The following is a 21,816-nucleotide window of genomic DNA, read 5'->3' as shown; positions in this document are numbered from 1 at the left end:
GTAATGACAACATTTTTTGTGTTTCTCAGCCATATGTTTTCTGAAGTCATTCTGTAGTAAATGTACTTCACTCTTAATGGTCATGGTCCTCCTGCATCACCCAGCTTCTTCTGAGCTTCACCCTGACATCGTCCTGTAGGAGACCATGATACACTTGGCAATTCACTAGAAGTGTCAAAAGTACAATTATTCTTTACTCAAATAGAAGTAAAAAGAAATAAATGTTCTTTTTAAATTTAAAAATAGAAGTACTGATTTAAACTAGTACTGAACTTATACTTAAGAAAAACTGATAAATGGCTCAGAAATATAAGTATAAAGTATAAATTAAACCTCCACCAGCTGTTTTTGTGCAAAACAAACTTGATCTCATTTCATATTAAAATAACTTGAAGATTATTAAACCACCTGACTTCAAATAATATTAAAATACACTTAAAATAAATGAGACTAAAGATTAAATGTCAAATGTGCAGTGACATTGTTACTTTCCACCTCTGCCTCCACAGTAACATGTTGTCCAGGTCCAGAGTCAGGAAAACAGCCCCAAACCATGATGCTCCCTCCACTGTACTTTACTTTTGATGATGGTTTGCACACTAGAACAAAAAGCTTTGACACAAACCTTCTGGATCAATCAGATAAATACACTGTCACACTGTGGTTTAAATGAGGAATTCTACATAAGAAAACTCCTTTGATTTACATGGGTCCAGTGCTTTCTCTAGTTCTTGTCTCCATCTGGTGGTTAGATTTTGTACTGAAATGAAGACTATTTTTTTACACATGCTCTGTGGCTCATAGTACAGTGGTTTTTATGTGATATTACAGCTCAGGCTTAATGTTGGGTTCTAATAACCACAACAGCGCTGATTACACCAGGAAGTACAGTTCTACAACAGTGAAATAAACACAGAAGTCGACTTTGTCTTTTACTTGCTGCAAGGGGAGCCGGCGGGTCTCAGTGACAGTTGCACTCACCCGAACACAGCCACTCCAAAGAGTATCTCCTTGCAAGCTCTTTTTATTGTAAACAGGACAGAACAGAGAAGGGTATGCCTTCACGTGATTGGACATTTCATGCATACATTACTTTTCTTTAAGTCAAACCATCTGGTTACTGAACAACCAGATATTCTCACCCAAGAAGGAATGTGGACACATGATGTATGTCCTGCTCTACAGGTCCTAAACTAGAAGATTTACAGAACAGGATGCACCTCCTGCTCTGTCCCAAGGGTAAACTAAATTAAGAAAGAATGTAGCGTAGAATACATACATCACACCAAGTTGACCATGTGAGTCCTGTGACCTACCACTCTTCACATAATGATAACAACACAAAGAATATAATAGAAAATATAATAGAAAATATAACAAACTCCAACACTTAATATAAGTACTGTAGTATTTAGTAGACAGGGAGCTTTGGATATTTATGATGTCACATGTGGTTTGTAGGTTCTGGTTATACCATGTGATTCCCTGATTGGAGGTGAGGTTCTCCTTTCCTGTCTATTTGTAGCTTTTGTCTGTGAATGAATGTTTGCCTGATAAAGGCCACAGATGTGGAGATGTTGCTCTTAATAAGCACTTTGGGAAATTTTTCACTTGGAGTATTGTGGAGCACCTGTACAGCCATTTCTGGAAAACAACAAATCTCTGTGCCAGCTTTATATCATTATCATTATACACATTGTACTGTTGTTTCTTTTTCCTGAATATTATTCACCTCATGTTCTCTCACTTCAAACTCTATGTGATTGTGTAACACAACCATCCTGCAGGTGGCAAAAAATCACTACAACATTACAGGAGCCTCAGCTGATTATTCCACAGGTGGCCGTCAGTCTCTAATTACAGTTTATGCACTTTTACCAACCATGAAATGAGCAAGTTTTAAGATCGTCTAAGGACTTGGAGTAAACATAAAAAGGGGACTCTAGGCCACACAGTCACTGAGACAGGATCCGTGAGGCTCATTTGTAAATTCACACATAAACCTTGAATACGCAGGATCAAATGAAACAAAGAGGAAGGCTACTTTCAGGTTTTGCGGGAGATAGATGTGAGTTGGTGGGTTTGTTGTCCTTCCAATTTTAGTTACTTCTCCTGAAGAACTCAGGTCTTTTTATCAATATACGTTAATAAATATATTTACGTATATTGACAATGTATATAAATATACGTTGTCATTATGGGCTATTGTTTGTTGAATTTTGAGTAAAATAATGAATGTAATCCATTTTGAAATAAGGCTGTAATATAACAAAATGTGGAAGAAGTCAAGCACTGGGAAAACTTTCTGGATCCACTGCATATGATGAGAACGTGTAGCTTTCTACATTTAGGACGTGTTCTGTGAATGTGAACAAGCTTCCAACTTGTGCAGCTTGCAAACACTCAGTGTGGCATATAATCATAGTAACTAGAGACTGTAGGTGGCTTCAGGTTTTGTGGGACATAGATGTGAGTTGGTGGGTTTGTTGTCCTTATAGTTTTAGTTACTTCTCCTGAAGAACTCAGGTCTTTTTACCAACCCGGTTTTTTTCTGTAGAGACCAGTTTAGCTTATTTGAAAATACCATTCACATAAGTGTGTTAGTTTATTCATTAGGGAAACGTCAGTAAGATATTAGTGTCAAAATAAAAGTCCATGTTCACACTCTAATGTTTTTCTTGTGTTGTTGTTCTATTGCACAATTTCTCTGCGGTGTGAAAAGTTCTCTGCATCACTGTAACAGCTGCATAAGTACTTCATACATGTTTCTCCCAAAGTTGCCTCTAAGGAAGAACATTCACATGAACACGCTCTTACTCTGACAGGAAAACCCAGGCCTGACAGAACCAGATGATAACCAACTTTATGATATCCCGAATGGGTGTAGGGAGGGAGGACATGAAGCCAGTTGGTCTGAGCGAAGAGGATGCAGAAGATGGAGGAACATGTTTTGCTGTGAAAAGAAAAAGATATCCAGGATAATTTTTTTTATTCACAACAAAAAAAAAAAGCACACAATACAAAACAACTAGTGAGGAACAAAACAAAAAGACAAAGACACATGTGACCTATGTACAGGGTGTGTTTGCTTGTGAAAGTGCACCAGGGTTGCTGGATTGAGGAGGGGTAGTGAGGATACGCAGAAAAACTCTAATCATAAGAAAGATGTTTGGGGGGGAAATAGGAACATACAGGACAGGAGTATTTATACTGAGGCCACACATGTTCTAAGCATGTACATTCTATAATTAGTGCTTTTGATAACGTGAGGAAACTATAAAGTAATAATACATTCAAATAAATTAACTAAAACTAAACAAAAAGTGTTCTGCCCTCTGTTTGAGTGCATTTACAACTGCTAAAAATCTTTCAAGAGTTTTGTGAGCAGCAGTGCCCCCTTCTGGTCAGCCAGCAGCAGCAGGTTTAGAGCTTGAATTCCCCTGAGAGTTACTGAAGCATTACTGCTGCTAATCTTCTTTATAACGTTGTAGCCTTGAGCATTATTTGTCCATAAGTATTCTGTTTATTACCCTTTTTGATGCTGTAAACATAATATGGTTGCTGCATTATTATTTGGCTTCAAAATCATTAATTCAGAGTTATGGTAAATTGTTGAAATCATTGCTGTTGTGACTCACTGTATTTCTATTTCAATATTTGAAACTTTGAATTGTACCTGTAAGATGTTTAGTTTATTTTCATTTCAATTGTTATTTGTCTTCAATTTTACAGTGAGTAAGGTAAAGCAAGAGAAAACGAAAGTGAGCCTTCATTAAACATTCAAGAAAAGTTAGGCCTTGTGCTTATTGGAGGACTTCACACTCACATGTTTCCTAACTGTCCAGCATAGAACAAGTTCCACTCTTTGTGAGGACAGTATAGTAAAAGGACAATTGACACAGTGGGAACAACTTAACAAGATACAAGGAACAAGAAGCCAATATTATAAAGCAAAAAGTGAAAAGTAATGAATGCTAGACAACTGGTACCAGTGCCCACTGACCCAGACATGCCAGTTGTTCTTTCACCAGCACTGATCCTAACTCACAAGACAAGTGCTCTGTCAACACCTTCCAGCAACTTTGAACCAGCAAAACTCTATACTAACCAATGGAAGCACGTTCAATGTCTTGCAGACACTTTCTGAAAGAGATGGAGAGGAGAATATCTGGCCACTCTTCAGAGCCGCAGAAAACGGACAGAAGACAAACCCAACATTAAACAATGAGATGTTGTATTGCTCAAGGACAGCTATCTATTTTAATCTATTTTAATCTATTTTAATCTAATTTAATCTAATTTAATCTAATCTATTTTAAATCCAATACTTTTGCTCACATGACAAATTTATACGTTCAAACAAAAGGTGCCACCTTCTAAGTTTGTATCAGATCCAGATGTAAATACCTGGAAATAAAAGCTGAAATGTTGGTCTCTCGTCTCAAATGATTTCAGTCTACAGTAAAATAAAGGAATTGGCCTCACTGTTCCAATACTTTTAAAGGGGAGTGTTCACTCACTCACCTGAGTCTCTGACTGTCAAGGTGATGTTGCTGATGAGCTCAAGTCCATTTCCACCATTTCCATAATAACACATATATGTTCCACTGTCTTTGATGGTGACGTTCTTCAGAATCACAGCAAAGTCTCCCTCCTTCATCTGTGGATCTCTCAGCTCCACCCGACCATGAAAAAGTGGATGTTGGTACCTTTCATAAATGCGCTCGTCTCTGAAGTAGAAGACAAAATCCTCTGACTTCAAGTCAAGTTTGCTCCACTCTAACAGTTCGATGACTTCTTCACTGGGACCCCGACACTGAAGAATGACATTATCTCCAGGTTTTGCTCGAATCTCTTTTGTATTTGAACAACAAACAAAAAACAGAAAAGCAGGAACGAAAAGTGAGTAACACTCATTAATATCATCTGAAATAACAACAGATCAAAAAATGTCATTTTCACACACAATATGTAAAAACAGCACATGTGCTGTAAACATCTGAATCCTCAGTTTCTTACTTTTGATGAGAAATCTTGGAATTAGAACTAAAACAAGGGTTTACTGTATTTTTATCTTTATCAGGTAAGGAGACATTTTCTAAATATATTATTATTATTATAAGCTCATTATTATTAGCTCTGTTCACTCTTACAACTGCTTACTGCTGCTCTTTATTTGAAGCATTAATTTCAGTGACTGTAGTGAAATATTAAGTTTGAGAAGAACAGATTTCATTCTGAGTAATGAAATGAAATGAATAAGGATCATGTCATAAAAATCTATGTCTTTCTTGGCTGATTAAGTAGCAAAAGGGGAAGAAAATACTTTCTCTATAAAAATATTGTGATTATTATTATTATTATACAAATCCAATTTCTTACAAAGCAGCAAACTTTTCATTTCTCCTTGTAACATGTGGTATCAGAGGCAGTGGTACATTGACCAAATCTCTCAGACTTGTGGTCCATGGTTAAAATCTGACCCCACAGATCTGTGATGTTGAGTATATGACGCTGTTTTGTTCTCTGCAAACAGTCAAAAAACAAAGTACATTGTAGAAACAAAAACCAACAAGGACAAACAGTCAGCAGGATGCAGCTCGTTGGTAATTGAGGAGATAAGTCAGAATGTTGCTACATTTTAATTGTTGTTCACACATCAGCACAAAAAGCAGGTAAAAAGCCAATAAACACATCAGAGTTGATCAGAGCACATGTTCAACAAGTAAAACTTGCTCATTAATGAGCTAAAGTGAAAGCTGACTGCAGGCTACTGTACAACAACCAATTAGCACAGTTTACTAAAATCTTCCAGCTGACTGAATATTTGTGGGACATTCTAACAGCAGCCCACACTCCCAAACCCAGCAGACACAGAGAGGTGATAGTGACTCATTTCTATAGTGTTTAATGACTCTTATTTATTTTATTCAGAGTATGTTTCATTTAAGGGAGATATTTAGTCTATGTTGGAGTGTGGACTGTTTTCACTCAATTTATTAGGAACATCTTCAGCTAAAAGTAAGTCAGTTTGCTCCAATGGTCCTAAATCCTCCTTCATGGTCAATGTTCAGCTTGGTTTGAAACTGTTTGTTTTTATGATGTAAAAATACAGTAGTTTTATCATTTATTCCTTTTGCGAAATAGAAATGAACTCTGATCTGGTTCTGAATTAATTTAGTTTGCTCAATGACTGCTGTTTATTTTAAATTGCTTAAATAATTCAGATATTTTCATTATTTGTCTCTCGTTTGTTATTAAATTGTATTTTATGTAACAGAGAAAGAATCTAAAAGGAAGATAAAAACACATATTTAGCTCCCTGCTGTCTCAGTATCAGCATCAGCAACTGACAAACCCATATCAGTCGACCACTACTCTGTCGTCCAACACACAGTGAGACCTTTTGTCTTCAGAATCTTCCAGTTTAAATGATCAGAATGTTCTGAATGAGGAAATTCAGCCGCCTACTTGAAGCAAGTAGCTGTTGGACAATAAGATGCCAAAGTTAGTAGGACGAACAGCAAACAATCAATATTTGTACTATTTAAATTTTATTTTAATTTACATTATTTACATTATCCAGAGCTAAAATATCACTTTATGAATCTTTCTAAATCTGTTTACAACAGCCACTGCATAACCACTTTAATGGTTTTACTACCTAGAACCGGACACTAGACACGATTAAGCACGTGGCTACTTCAAGATACAGGTGCTGCTTTTATTGTCTTCACCCAATTGATGACAGCAGTGAGGACAGACTGTCTGTCTCCTGTCCCCTGTCTGTATAAAGCAGCACAAACTGAATCCACTGCTATATTTAAAGCGATGTACCTGACACCCACCAATGGTCTGTCACAATTGTTGATTAAGTTTATGTTTCTTTTTGTATTTTTGTGTAAAGAGGCCAAATCTCTGTACATTTACCATGGTTCTAAGTACCAAGGTCTATATTGTAATTGTCAAATTACGCTACTAGGTGGAAACTTAGGCTTCAGGCCTCTGCTTCTCAGACAGAAACAGCCTGAGTGAACGGTCACAGTAATGTCCCGTCTCTACTTTTCCTGTCCGAAACAGGTTAGTAGCATGTGTAACTCAATCACAACATATTACACAGGATGTCTAAAGCCTTTGTGACGGAACTCACTAAGTTTGGGGAAAATAAACACGGATCTGAGCAGAGTTTGAAGCCTAAAGTTAGTGGGCTTTTGAAGTAAAGATTTGCATGATTATAACGGTGCTCTTACCTTCAGACGTTAAACAAATCACGGAACATGGGAGGAGACACACAAATAAGATCTTTCTGGAATCAAACATCTTTATCTTCTACTGAGGCAAATGGGTTTTTCAGCGGATTTAAATGATATGAAGGAAAATCCCTCAACCACTGATTGTGCAGGTTCTGCAGAGAAACTAGCTTGTTGCACGGGTACTGGAAATATCCACTGACCGCTCCCAGTTTCGTAAGTACGGGTGATGGTAGCGGCCAATTGATGCGCAGTAAATAACAAGTAAATAGATTTTTACTTATGAAAGTCAGATTCGGTGTGAAAGTCGTCATTCGCATGTTTCAATTGGCCTGTGTTATATGTCCGATGCTCTTCCTGACACAGCCCTCTGCATTTACCCGGACAGGGGACTGGCACAGGAAGACACTGGCTTGTGTCCGCTTGCGGTTGCATTAATACTTGAAATAACTCCTGTGATTTTTATAGTATTTAATATTATACCATGGTACCATTAGGCCTGGCTGGGAGAGCTGTGCTATTACTCTGTGTGCTGACAGCTAACGTTCTGTAAATATTATGAATATTAATATACAGCGTAGGCTCTATAGCGGCACCATTTGGCCAGTTATATAACTCATTTTGTAACTCCAAAAAAACCTTTTTTTTTCTGATTTCACTTCTATAGTACAACTCCATTAGTACTACCACGAGCATACCCAGCATTATATTTAAACTTTTTATCTAAAGAAGTATTCATTACAACTCTCATCCAGTATTTTCACTATCATTTTTATTCTATTATTTATACTTGTTAGTTACTGCGCATCCGGTGGCCGCTCCCAATACCCGTACTTACGGTACTGGGAGCGGCCACTGGATGCTTCCACAATTTACACAATCAGTGGTTGAGGGATTTTCCTTCATGTCGTTTAAATCCGCTGAAAAGCCAATTTGCCTCAGTAGAAGATAAAAATGTTTGATTCCAGAAAGATCTTATTTGTGTGTCTCCTCCCATGTTCCGTGATTTGTTTAACCTCTGAAGGTAAGAGCACCGTTATAATCATGACTCGACATTAACGCTTACCCGTTGTCTTTTATTACCAATAACAGCAGTTTATCAAATCCCCGTGAAACCATCTGAGGTGCAGAGGAGCGATAACTTGTCCTCCACCGTCCCTGTGTTAGCCACAACAAGCTGGTTAGCTACTTGCTAACTGCTACACGCTGCACGAGCCCCATTTAACGTGCTAAGTGCCACAAATGCTGCAGCACGCGGATACAGCAGCACACACACTCCCACACCAGGCAGGAGCTGTGAGCTGTGTCCGGCAGCAGAGACAGAGGAGGACGGGGACCCGGGATTTCACGTCAGAAGATCGTTTTTATGGTTTAGCTTTAATATTGTATCAGAATTTCTGAGTCTGTGTTGTGAATTTGCTATTGTAGACACGAAACGATGAATTTACAAGGAGTTTTCAGTTTATTAGGTACAGTGCTTTAAATAGAGCAGTGGATTCAGTTTGTGCTGCTTTATACAGACAGGGGACAGGAGACAGACAGTCTGTCCTCACTGCTGTCATCAATTGGGTGAAGACAATAAAAGCAGCACCAGTATCTTGAAGTAGCCACGTGCTTAATCGTGTCTAGTGTCCGGTTCTAGGTAGTAAAACCATTAAAGTGGTTATGCAGTGGCTGTTGTAAACAGATTTAGAAAGATTCATAAAGTGATATTTTAGCTCTGGACAATGTAAATAATGTAAATTAAAATAAAATTTAAATAGTACAAATATTGATTGTTTGCTGTTCGTCCTACTAACTTTGGCATCTTATTGTCCAACAGCTACTTGCTTCAAGTAGGCGGCTGAATTTCCTCATTCAGAACATTCTGAACATTTAAACTGGAAGATTCTGACAAAAGGTCTCACTGTGTTTTGGACGACAGAGTAGTGGTCGACTGATATGGGTTTGTCAGTTGCTGATGCTGATACTGAGACAGCAGGGAGCTAAATATGTGTTTTTATCTTCCTTTTAGATTCTTTCTCTGTTACATAAAATACAATTTAATAACAAACGAGAGACAAATAATGAAAATATAAATTCAAAATAAACAGCAGTCATTGAGCAAACTAAATTAATTCCAAACCAGATCAGAGTTAGTTTCTATTTCGCAAAAGGAATAAATGATAAAACTACTGTATTTTTACATCATAAAAACAAACAGTTTCAAACCAAGCTGAACATTATGACCATGAAGGAGGATTTAGGACCATTGGAGCAAACTGACTTACTTTTAGCTGAAGATGTTCCTAATAAATTGAGTGAAAACAGTCCACACTCCAACATAGACTAAATATCTCCCTTAAATGAAACATACTCTGAATAAAATAAATAAGAGTCATTAAACACTATAGAAATGAGTCACTATCACCTCTCTGTGTCTGCTGGGTTTGGGAGTGTGGGCTGCTGTTAGAATGTCCCACAAATATTCAGTCAGCTGGAAGATTTTAGTAAACTGTGCTAATTGGTTGTTGTACAGTAGCCTGCAGTCAGCTTTCACTTTAGCTCATTAATGAGCAAGTTTTACTTGTTGAACATGTGCTCTGATCAACTCTGATGTGTTTATTGGCTTTTTACCTGCTTTTTGTGCTGATGTGTGAACAACAATTAAAATGTAGCAACATTCTGACTTATCTCCTCAATTACCTACGAGCTGCATCCGGCTGAGTTACTGACACTGATGGGCCCAAACAATTTTGGCCAGAAACAGAAGCCAGCATCCTGCTGACGGTTTGTCCTTGTTGGTTTTTGTTTCTACAATGTACTTTGTTTTTTGACTGTTTGCAGAGAACAAAACAGCGTCATATACTCAACATCACAGATCTGTGGGGTCAGATTTTAACCATGGACCACAAGTCTGAGAGATTTGGTCAATGTACCACTGCCTCTGATACCACATGTTACAAGGAGAAATGAAGTTTGCTGCTTTGTAAGAAATTTGATTTGTATAATAATAATAATAAACACAATACTTGTAATTATAAAGTATTTTCTTCCCCTTTTGCTACTTAATCAGACAAGACAGAGACATAGATTTTTATGACATGATCCTTACTCATTTCATTTCATTACTCAGAATGAAATCTGTTCTTCTCAAACTTAATATTTCACTACAGTCACTGAAATTAATGCTTCACATAAAGAGCAGCAGTAAGCAGTTGTAAGAGTGAACAGAGCTAATAATAATGAGCTTATAATAATAATAATATATTTAGAAATTGTCTCCTTACCTGATAAAGATAAAAATACAGCAAACCATGTTTTAGTTTTAAGATTTCTCATCAAAAGTAAGAAACTGAGGATTCAGATGTTTACAGCACATGTGCTGTTTTTACATATTGTGTGTGAAAATGACATTTTTTGATCTGTTGTTATTTCAGATGATATTAATGAGTGTTACTCACTTTTCGTTCCTGCTTTTCTGTTTTTTGTTTGTTGTTCAAATACAAAAGAGATTCGAGCAAAACCTGGAGATAATGTCATTCTTCAGTGTCGGGGTCCCAGAGAAGGAGTCATCGAACTGTTAGAGTGGAGCAAACCTGACTTGAAGTCAGAGGATTTTGTCTTCTACTTCAGAGACGAGCGCATTTATGAAAGGTACCAACATCCACTTTTTCGTGGTCGAGTGGAGCTGAGAGATCCACAGATGAAGGAGGGAAACTGCTCTGTGATTCTGAAAAACGTCAACATCAAAGAAAGTGGAACATATGTGTGTTATTATCGAAATGCAGGAAGTAGACTTCACCTCATCAGCAACATCACCTTGACAGTCAGAGACTCAGGTGAGTGAGTGAACACTCCCCTTTAAAAGTATTGGAACAGTGAGGCCAATTCCTTTATTTTTGCTGTAGACTGAAACCATTTAAGACAAGAGATCAACATTTCAGCTTTTATTTCCAGGTATTTACATCTGGATCTGATACAAACTTAGAAGGTGGCACCTTTTGTTTGAACCCACTAGTTTGTCATGTGAGCAAATGTATTAGAACAGAGAGAAAGTGAATTTACTTTTTAGTTGCAAATCGTTTCCTTGCAATAACTGCATCAAGCCTGTGACTCACTAACATCACCAAACGTTTGCATTCTTCTTTTGTGATGCTTCTCCAGACTTTCACCACAGCTTCTTTCAGTTCTTGTTTGTTTTGGGGGGTTAATGTCTTCAGGCTCCTCTTTAGCAGGTAAGTTGCTCTACAGGGTTTAAGTCTAAATCCTTCCATTTCTTGCCCCTGATGAACTCCTGTGTGTTTTGGGTCATTATCCTGCTGCATGATGAAGAAGCTCCCAGTCAGTCAAATGTTTCTGTAGACTTCTGAGTTCAGTTTGCTGCTGCCATCATGTGTTACATCATGAATGAAGATTATTGAGCCCGTCCCAGAAGAAGCTGTGCAGCTCAAGCCAGGACATTACTTCCACTGTGTTTCACAGATTAGCTTTTATGTTTGGGATCATGAGCAAATTCTTTCTTTCTCCAAACGTTAGTCTTTCCATCACTTTGGTAAAGGTTAATCTTTGTCTCATCACTCCATAAAAATTTGTCCCTGAAGTTTTGATTATTTAAATTCTGTAGTTTTTTTATCTTCTCTCAGCTTCACAATTGCTTGTTTTTCACTCTGACATTTTTCTTGCTCTTATCTGGCTTCACTTAATGTAACATTGGCCTCAGGTAGCACAGATGGTTACTTCATCATCTTCTCACACAACACATAACCATAGAGAAAACATCAGCTACATACAAAAACAATATATCAAACTTTGATAAAAGTTACAACCCATTTCTAGAACATTTCAGTTTAAACAAAACACCTGGGACTGAAGCCACGTAAACCCACAAACTGCCCCCATGATGGAAATTAAACTGGTCATGATCTACTTTTTGGGGAAAAAATACAATCATCATCATTATTAACACTATTATTAGCAGTATAAATCAATAATAATGATGATGATGATTGTTGTTAGTGGTAGTAGTAGTTTCTTCTCCTTTCTTCTTTTTCTCCTACCTACCACTTAATTATCACTAACATTGTTGCTTTTTATATCCCTTTTTTCTTTCCTAAACACCATTATTGTCATTATTTTACTACTATTATTATTATTACTATTATTATTATACATCTGTGTGTGTGTATGTATGTATCCAGTGGACATGTACATGCTACTATTCCCTTCTTTTTCTCTTTTACTTCTTTCTCCAACACTTCTTTCAATTTATGTCAATACTTTATTTTTATAGTATAAAAGTTCATATATGTTCTGAGCTCTTCCATTACTCCATGGTCACCCCTTTCCTTTTTACTTATTTAAAACTTATTTCTATATTAATTATGATGATTATTATTAGTAATAATTGTGTTAATTATTTAAATTTACGTATGTTTTTTAATTTATGTATTTAGAATTTATACATAATTATTACTCACTCATTCTACTGAATGGCCTGTCTTAGGCTCCTGATAAAGAGACACCTGTTGCTCTGGGTGGAGCAGTATGGGTCACTAAACTTCTCTACTGTTTCACCCTAATAAACAGGCCCCTCCTCAGGGTCTGGGAGCTGTTTTAGACGTGAAACAAGCAGTGAGCTGCCCCTCACCCTCTGGGGTTGAGAGCGACTTGGAGCTAGAGAATAACAGGTCAGAAACAACACACTCAACACAGTTAATCCAACAAACAATGCAACACACCAGCTGGACCATCCTGGAGACCCATGAATAAGTCCTCTGATTGGGCCTCGATATCAACAGGTATTTAGTCACATCCATTATTATTATTATTATTATTATTATTCATTTTTGTTTGCTTTTGTTTATGTTTTTTGTTTTTGTCTTTCTTTTTGTTTAGTTTTAGTTCATCTATTTGAATGTATTATTACATTATAATTTCATCATGTCATCAAAAATAACTGCCCCTCCTGAATCCTCCAATCCTGATGGACTTTCAGAAACAAACACACCCTGTACATAGTTCACATGTGTCTTGTCTTTTTGTCTTATCTTGCACTAGCTGTTACGTTTTGTCTATTGTGTGAATTTTGTTTGTTGTGAATTTTTAAAAAAATGTAACATTGGCCATTCTGGAAATCATAGAGTTGGTTATCAACTGGTTGTGTGAGGCCTGTGTTTTCCTGTCAAAATAAGAGAGTGACAGGAGTTTCCAACTCTGACAGGGGTTGAAGTTGAAGAAATGGATTCATCACCTACCTGATACCTCATTCTTAACATCTGGTTTTGTTCTCGCAGAAGATCAAGCTGGATACACTGATGACAGAGAAGAATACACAGTTTTTCTGATCTTTTCTATATTAATTGTTGGTGCGTTTCTTTTTGTCTGTGTGCTTGTTTTTGGTGGTGTGCTTTTTGTTCTTGGTACTATTGCTTTAATGATCTTTAGAAAACATCGAGGTCAGAATTCACACCAACCGTCTCTTCTACAAACAAGTGGCCCACTGGTTTCTGCAACAGGTGCAGCAACAGCTGTGTAAAATGCTTCAGCTCTGTTTCCTCCTCAGTCTGTCAGAGTCCTGCTGCTGTTTCACCAGTGACTGTTGGAGGAAACCCACGACCTCCAGTGACCTTCTAGCTGTGAGGTGGCAATGCTAACCACTCCACCACCATGCTGCCCAATGCATTTTATTAATCCAGTCTTTAGTAACAGAAGATGAGCAGGATGCATGTTTGGACATGTGAACACAGGTCTGAGGAATAAAATTCAAACACACCAGTTGAAGGTTTGATACAAACCTGCAGTGCCTAAAATCACCTTGTGCACTTTGTTGTAATAAGGCTCAAAAGAAAGTAGAAATAGTGAGTTCTGTGGTCACAAAGTCTACAGGAAGGTACAATAAAAGCATGTAATTGCTTAACGAACTGCATGAAAAGAAAACTTAGAATAGAAAAGTAAGATTTTGCACTTAAATCTACTTAAAAACTTCCTTTCTGCTCTTTCCCGCACTTGGATCTTGTGAAATGTTAACACTTTTCTGATAGGACTTTGCTTTGATGTTTTCTCCTTGATTTAGATTCTTGCTGCCTTGTACCTCACTTATAAGTCGCTTTGGATAAAAGCGTCTGCTAAATGACTAAATGTAAATGCGAAATGTAAAGAAAAAGAACAGACTGGCAACTGCACGCACCTGTTTTTTTCAGTTATGCTTTGTGAGTGTGGTTCCTTTGTTCAGTTCAAGTATAAGTAGAAGGGTTTGAGACATACAAGTCAGAACATGCTGATATGCTGCAATGTTCATGTGTTAAATAGAGATGGTTCATCACGTTGATGATCTTGTAAAACTCAACCAAGGAAGAGGGCAATTTTCTACAACACACTGTCCAACAGTATTCAAGTTATGGAAGTAGAATGGTAGCAAAAGTATTTGTATGTGTACAGGGATTTGTGTGTGCGTACTTAGACTTGTGTGTCTGTACTTAGACTTGTGTGTAATTGTATATAATATTTGTGCGTTGGCCACTTTGACTAAACACAGATCCAGTCACTGGATGTGACACTGTATGAGTTCAAACCCTGTGAGCTGCACAACAGCTGACGATCACGTTGTAAAAGCCAGTAAAGTTGCTGGTCTGCGGTGATTCTCAGTGATCCAGGTCATGGTTATCCCAAAGTGCTGTTCAGTGGAAACTGGACTTCTGCTTGTAGGTCTCCAAGACGTGTCCCTTCTCCTCTGAAAGGCTTGTTCAAGCAGAAGTGCAGTTGCCACTGAGCAGCACTTTTAGTGTAAAGTTAGCTCCCACTGTTTGTTAGCTGTTAGCTCCACTATCTGTAGCTGTTGACCTGCCTGCATCAGCTAACGTTATCTGCTGTAGCTAACAGTACAGAAACACTAGAAACACTGTTTGGCTGAGCAGGAAAAAGTCAAGAGCCAAACACCACGGCGACTCAAAGACAGGTTAAGGTGAGACTCACCTGAGGGACTGTGGCGGCAGCTTTGCCCTCCTCCGTTAGACAATGGCTTTACTGACCGGAGTCGGAGCTTCATTGATCTTCAATGCAGCCTGAGCGCTGACTGTAAGGCTCACTGTGAGCTGAACCGTACTCGGCCTGTAAGGCTGAGCCTGGGAGCCCGAGCTGAGGGCAAGGAAAACCTTCCATTACACACAAATCACTTTACACACACACACTACTACTACTACGGCAGAACAGTAGCAAAATTCCACCTGTAAAAAATAATTGTGAGGATTTCCATCACTTTTACTTTAAACCTAAATGTCAATTTTCTCAGATAATTAGACATTTACATTTAGTTTTTTGAGTGAATACATTTGTACATTATTTTATATACACAGATACAGATTTGTGTACAGATACAAACAGACTGAAATACAAATCTAAGTACGAATACAAGTAATTTTGCTACTATTCTACTTCTATACTCAGTGAATTATGGCAGTGGCACAAACCAACATGAATCATCAAGTTGGTTTCTTTTAAACCTGCCAAGAGCCAAATACAAACCCCGGGGTGATTGTGCTTTTAGCTTTTAAATCATTGCTTAAAACTTGAAACTTATATTCCTTAACTAATGACACATAGTGGACTCTGATAGTTGTCTCATGTCCTTTTCCATTTAATTTTGTTGCAGGGATGCTTTTTTTAACCTCTGTGTATTTATTATATAATTTTTTAAGGTGAAGTACTTTGGTCAGCTTCATGTTGTTAAAGTGCTATATAGCTAAATTTGATTAGTTGAAGCACCTTTAACTAACTGTAAAGCAAAGGTGGGGAATATTTATGTACATGTGTTTTTTTTTTCATTTATTTTTAATAAATATACGTTGTCATTATGGGCTATTGTTTGTTGAATTTTGAGTAAAATAATGAATGTAATCCATTTTGAAATAAGGCTGTAATATAACAAAATGTGGCAAAAGTTAAGCGCTTGGAAAACTTTCTGGATCCGCTGCATACGATGAGAACGTGTAGCTTTATACATTTAGGACGTGTTCTGTGAATCTGAAGATGCTTCCCACTCGTGGTGCAGCTTGCAAACACTCAGTGTGGCATATAAACATATTAAGAGACTGTAGGTGGCTTCAGGTTTTGTGGGACATAGATGTGAGTTGGTGGGTTTGTTGTCCTTCTAATTTTAGTTACTTCTCCTGAAGAACTCAGGTCTTTTTTATCAACCCGGTTTCTTTCTGTAAAGACCAGTTTAGCTTATTTGAAAATACCATTCACAGAAGTGTGTTAGTTTATTCATTAGGGAAACTTCAGGAAGACATTAGTGTCAAAATAAAAGTCCATGTTCACAGAGATATGCTTCTGATGTGCTGTAAGAAAAACACAATTTCCCAAAAATGTTCTAACACATTTTGCCTCGTGTGCGCTCTGTCCTTCAAAGTTGTCCCTGGCCTCTTGTTAGTCTCTCTGACCACCATTAGTGCGGAGGATCATGTCTTTCCTATACCCACTGTATGTGTATCTGTACTGTATGTGTTTATATAAAACTCTAACAGATAAATAAGTTGATCCAGTAAATCACTGAATCAAACTGAAAGTGACTAAGAACTGAAACCATAATCAACTAGTTAATGAATCTGCAGCAGTTCAGTCCTGCAGAATAAAACTCATAAACATCTTTACTGACTGATCTTCTTCTATGTTCAAATAAGATCTAAGAGATAGTGAGGAGCCTCCACACTCTGCTCTGGTTGGTAATTCAAGTTAAATGAAGGATTTTAGTGCACAGAAAAGACGTCAGGTGTGACAAAGGTTATTTTTTCTATTGTGTCCAGCTTGTGTTTGTGTGTTTTCTTCTTAATAAAGTTTGTCACATCTCAGTATCGAATGTGTCTGTGATTCTTCAGATTTTATTATAATGAAGCAGATGATGAGCAGGATTCAGATTTGGTTTCTTTCTAAAACCACTTCTCCAAAACATGTTGCTGCAGGTCTGAGCTGATCTGAGCTGCAATCAAACCACCTCAACTCCTCTGAACTGAGCCCAGTGTTCGGGAAACATGGAACCAAGAATAAAACTTTATGACATTCAGTAAACCTGCACGTGTTTGAAGCCGACCTCCTAAATAAACATGAAACAATATGATATGAAATATTAAACTAATATACTAAACTATGATATTAATATGAAACACTGACATAACTTTCAGGATAGTGATTATGTGCACACTGAATCGCCTTCAGTCATTAAATGTACTTAAAGATCTGCACGACTAACAGCTGCAAAACATCCACTTTTACATTTTTGAACACATTGTTTCAGCTTTCAACTGATAGACTAGAAAGATCCAGCCCAGTTTTCAACTTGCACTAATCAGGTGAAAAGCACATGTCAAGGAAGAAACTGCCTGAATGCTGACAAAGAGGAAGAAGTAGCAACAAACAGACCAATCATTTCCATCTGCTTGATAATGTTTCTACTTTGGCGAAAGGATTTGTTGATGAAAATGTTTCTTTTGTCTAATTCACTTTTCCCCCAAACATATAAGAGATTTAAGCAATAACTTGAGATGATGTCGTTCTTCAGTGTCGGGGTCCCAGCAACGGTGTTATCGAACTTTTATAGTGGAGCAAACCAGAAGTCAGAGGATTATGTCTTCTACTTCAGAGACGAGCGATAATATGAAAACTACCATCATGACTCTTTTTATAATCGAGTGGAGCTGAGAGATCCACAGATGAAGGACAGAGACGCATCTGTGATTCTGAAGAACATCACCATCAAAGACTCTGGAACATATGAGTGTTATGTTAGAATCAAAGGAAACAGTCCTCAGCTCATCAACAGCTTCCACCTGAAGGTTAAAGACTCAGGTGAGTTTGAAGTGCAGCTGCTTCCACATCACTGTTGGTCAGGATTTTTCCACATCATGTCAAAAAACTGCACTGATACAAGTTGTGACTTTAGAGCTGTGAGAATTTGACCTCATCAACTGTTTTTCTGATGTTTACTTTGTGTTTTGATCTCGATTTCATGGTTTTTGTTCAGACCAACAGATCACAGTGAAGACTGGAGATGATGTTAACTGGAGGACAACGTCTTTGTTTGTTTGTTTTTCTTTGTCAGTGATGAGAGAAACACAAAGGAATATGAACTTATCACCAACATCAACCTGACAGTCACAGACCCGGGTGAGTGTGTGTGTGTTTGTGTGTGTGTGTGTGTGTGTGTTTGTGTGTGTGTGTGTGTGTGTGTGTGTGGATCAGAGGTGAAGCTGCTTCTTGGTTGTTGATGTGAGAGTGAACCATCACAGATCAGATGTTGCTGATGAGACTTTGTAGCAAACAGCTGGTATGAGTGATGGGATCAAAGTGCAGTAGATAATGTCTGACAGGAGTTTGAAGAGGAAATGGATTCATCACCTACCTGACACCTCACATCTCATTCTCTTCTTACAGGTGGAGACGAGTTATATTGTCCTGCTGCTAGTTTGACTTTAACTCACTTTGGACAAATGTAACTGTGAAGCTCTTTTCGGCCTTTGTTAAACACTTGTTATCCTCTGTACTTCAGTGGATGAGATTCAGATTCAAAACTTATCTATATGAACGAGATTTTGATGCATTTGCTGTGAGGTAACGTCAGAGGTCATAGACTAAAAATACGACATAAACTCAAGGAAAATAACAAACGGTGCACGTGTGCTGTAAATAGCTTTGTAAAAACTGTACATGTGCTGCAATAATCACTAAAAAGAAACAATAATTACACAAGACGAAAAAATATATAAATGAACATAAAAGAACAAGATGAAGGAAGAAAACACTACACAAGAGGTGGTGACCACTGTATTCAATGAGCAGGTGATGAGCCCCAATACTGCACTTTAAATATATTTATAGTTCTAAATAAATACAGACATTTAGTTTGTATCAGAGCTTTAATTAACATTTAGCTGTAATATGCTGAGTGTGCACTTTAATCCAAACCATGTCTCATTCTTCCATCTGATCAGTTTTATCACAGTTTAACAATGTCAGAAGAGAAATCCACAACTACCTGAATATCGATTCACTCTGCTCTAATCTGTCGTCATCATTCAGTTACAGTCTTCAAGTCACACTCAGAACCACAGTGGTTTTCACACAGAGAGAAATCAGGAAATAACATGAGCAGAGAAACAGACAGAAACTAAACAGGCAGATCTGATTCACACTTTTCCTCCAATTTTGGAATCAGACCATGTGAATATGATGATGTGCTGCCACCTGCTGGAGGATTCAGGTAACAGGTCACTGTGTCCTCTTTGTAACAGCAGTTTGACTGAGAAAACCAACTCAAAGGTCCCAGGAGCAGCTGACATCTTTAGGCTGAGTTCATGGTCCGAGTAAGAGCTAGAACAGAGTTGAATGTCTGTATAAGGTCTCCAGCTGCGAACGTGATGAACCACATCAAGAACAATTCCCACCAAATAAAATGCTGCTGACACTGACTGGAACAGGTGGAACCAGCAGGAAAAGAAACATGAAGGAAACACTGGATCTACTGTGCAGGTTTGAACTGAGCTCAGCAGCACAGTGACACCTGGTGGATTCAACGTGGGACAACAAGTCCATGAAGACAGAGTCTTACAGTTGTGTAATGTGTTGGTTACATGTGAAAAAGCCACATGAACAGAGACACTGATTCACGTACAGATCAGTCCCACTGATTAAAAACAAGAGGACTTTAATACAGACTGTCAACTTTAATTATAGAGTTTGCTTAAAAATATTGGACCAACTGTGTAAGAAATGCAAACACTTCACATCTGTTCCACTTCCTGTTCTTTCTTAGAGGATTTGTCTTCAGTTCACCTTCATCAGGTGAAATGCAGCTTATTTAGATCCAGATCAGGAAACTTGGTCAATTTAGCATCAGTGAGTCAGTGGAAAGTCACATGTTCTACTGCACATAAGTACTAACTTCCCATCTATCAGCTTTATCTTCAACATTTTAGAGAGAAATATTTCACTTTTACTGCTCTGCCCTTAAAATATTAAACATCAATTATTCAACATTTTGATTAAAAACTGTTTCAATGTCTTAAATGAGACAATTTGCTGCTTTTCTATGTCACTAATTACAGTAAACTCTAGTGTAAAATCTATTAGTGTCTCTGCTCCTGTAGAACATATTTCTACTAACATGATTCACCTGCTTAGCTCATGTTTAGTTTGTTCAAATGTGATGGAAAAAAAATAATGTGATGTCAACATCCCATTCTCTGTAGCCACAGTAACAAAGAGTCCAGACTGAAAAAAAATACAGAAATAAGAGACACTTGGCTACAAAATATGTTTTGAGCAGTTTGTGTGTTGTGGAAAATCCTTCACAAGCTGCCTGCACAGTAAAGAATAGACCTACATGTTCCCTCATCAATGATCAAGAAGAGTCTTCATGACCAGGTGATTCACCACGAGATGCAAACTCCAGTAACTTTTGAACTTTTATACTTTTCTACTAAATCATACTGTGATAGACAGATGTAGCTCAGAGTGTGAACTTTAAACAGTCCTGAAGAAAATTAAATTAAAGTCATTAGTTTGTCTCAGCCGACCAACAACAGTCTGTTTTTAGTCCATGGTTTTCTGCACTGAAGAGGTTTGAATGTGTCAACCACAGACAAATGAGAAAGTCAAGTTTTCCACCTGACAACTATATGAAACCCACAGAACCATATGAGACAAACAAGACATGAGACTAAAGTTTAATGATCCTGCAGAAGAGGACACGTTGCTGTTTGGACTAAAGAGACACTGAAAAGAGAATTGAAAAAGTCCATATATGTGATGGAGTTAACAAATGTGTTAATTTTTGTTTTTATCATTTTTACAGATTCTAGAAAAAAGAAACTTGAGTTTGAGTTTCTTCATGTTCTGTTGCTGTCTGAAGACACACAGCATCTAAAAATAAAGTCCTACTGTCCAATGGACTCTGAGGACCAGTTACAGGTGCAGCTTGTCCTCAGTGGTTTTACTGCTGTGAAGGTGTAAAGGTCGACCTCAGTGAAGAGTAGACGTCCTCTGTCTTGGCTGGAAGCTCTGAGCACAAACACGCAGTTTAGACAGCGTGAGACAATGATGATTAAAAACAAAGTTTATTGGACAAAACATTTTCTTTATATTGTATTTAATAAGAAGTGAATTAACAGTAGCTGGTTTTGAGAATCAGTCACTAACCATCACCCTGTTGTCTCCCACAGACTGGTTCATCATAACTTATCACAAAGTAGAATGTGTAGTGTTTCTTCTCTGCAGCTTTGTGTTTATTTGAGCTGTGACCACATCTCCAAGGTGAACGATTTCACCTTTTATTAAAAAATAAATTAAAAAAATCTCCTATTTCCTGAGATCATGAGGCTGGTAGCAGTTTTGTTCTTCACACCTCTTTGCTGTGAAACAGCAAAGAGCAAATATAGGTTTGGAGGGTGTGAATCACAAACAGGAAAGTGGACGACAGAGCTGCTCGTTCTATTATCTTTAACATATCAACAAGGTACCAAACAAACAGTGTCATTAACCACAGAAGATCACACTCATGACAAACCTCCACAGCATCAGTTCATTGTTTTACTAA

At 37.6% G+C, this 21,816-nt stretch overlaps 1 protein-coding gene and 1 long non-coding RNA gene across 10 annotated transcripts in view; one reads left to right on the top strand and one right to left on the bottom strand.

The window, feature by feature from the left end:
* Positions 1-5: 5 nt before the first annotated feature.
* The window catches only part of LOC137137839 (butyrophilin subfamily 1 member A1-like), a 54,620-nt gene continuing 32,809 nt past the window's right edge, over positions 6-21,816 (bottom strand). Inside the window, exons 1-5 of one of the 6 annotated variants that reach the window (XM_067524590.1) lie at positions 7,251-7,655; positions 5,383-5,526; positions 4,525-4,854; positions 2,818-2,953; positions 8-165 (exon numbers count right to left, since the gene is read on the bottom strand). In XM_067524590.1, the coding sequence (XP_067380691.1) occupies positions 81-165; positions 2,818-2,953; positions 4,525-4,660 (357 nt within the window). In that variant the 5' untranslated portion in view covers positions 4,661-4,854; positions 5,383-5,526; positions 7,251-7,655 and the 3' untranslated portion in view covers positions 8-80. Of the gene's footprint in view, positions 166-924; positions 2,954-4,524; positions 4,855-5,382; positions 7,189-7,250; positions 7,656-8,316; positions 8,525-21,816 lie in introns of those variants that run through there. The other 5 variants (XM_067524586.1, XM_067524591.1, XM_067524589.1 and 2 more) reach the window with 5 other exon arrangements.
* Positions 7,933-17,080, top strand: LOC137137877 (uncharacterized). Of its 4 annotated transcripts, none has more exons than XR_010915814.1 (3): positions 8,070-8,274; positions 10,742-11,071; positions 11,190-17,080. It is a non-coding gene; the product is annotated as an uncharacterized lncRNA (long non-coding RNA). The 4 variants fall into 4 exon arrangements; XR_010915815.1 differs by having other exon boundaries at positions 8,094-8,274; positions 10,742-13,030; positions 13,453-17,080; XR_010915816.1 differs by having other exon boundaries at positions 8,103-8,274; positions 10,742-11,467; positions 12,819-17,080.

Source organism: Channa argus, chromosome 12, assembly GCF_033026475.1.
Source record: "Channa argus isolate prfri chromosome 12, Channa argus male v1.0, whole genome shotgun sequence".
In the NCBI taxonomy this organism is placed as follows: Eukaryota; Metazoa; Chordata; class Actinopteri; order Anabantiformes; family Channidae; genus Channa; species Channa argus.
The sequence above is the reverse complement of the archived record's forward strand: the minus strand, read 5'-3'. Positions and strand labels throughout refer to the sequence as shown.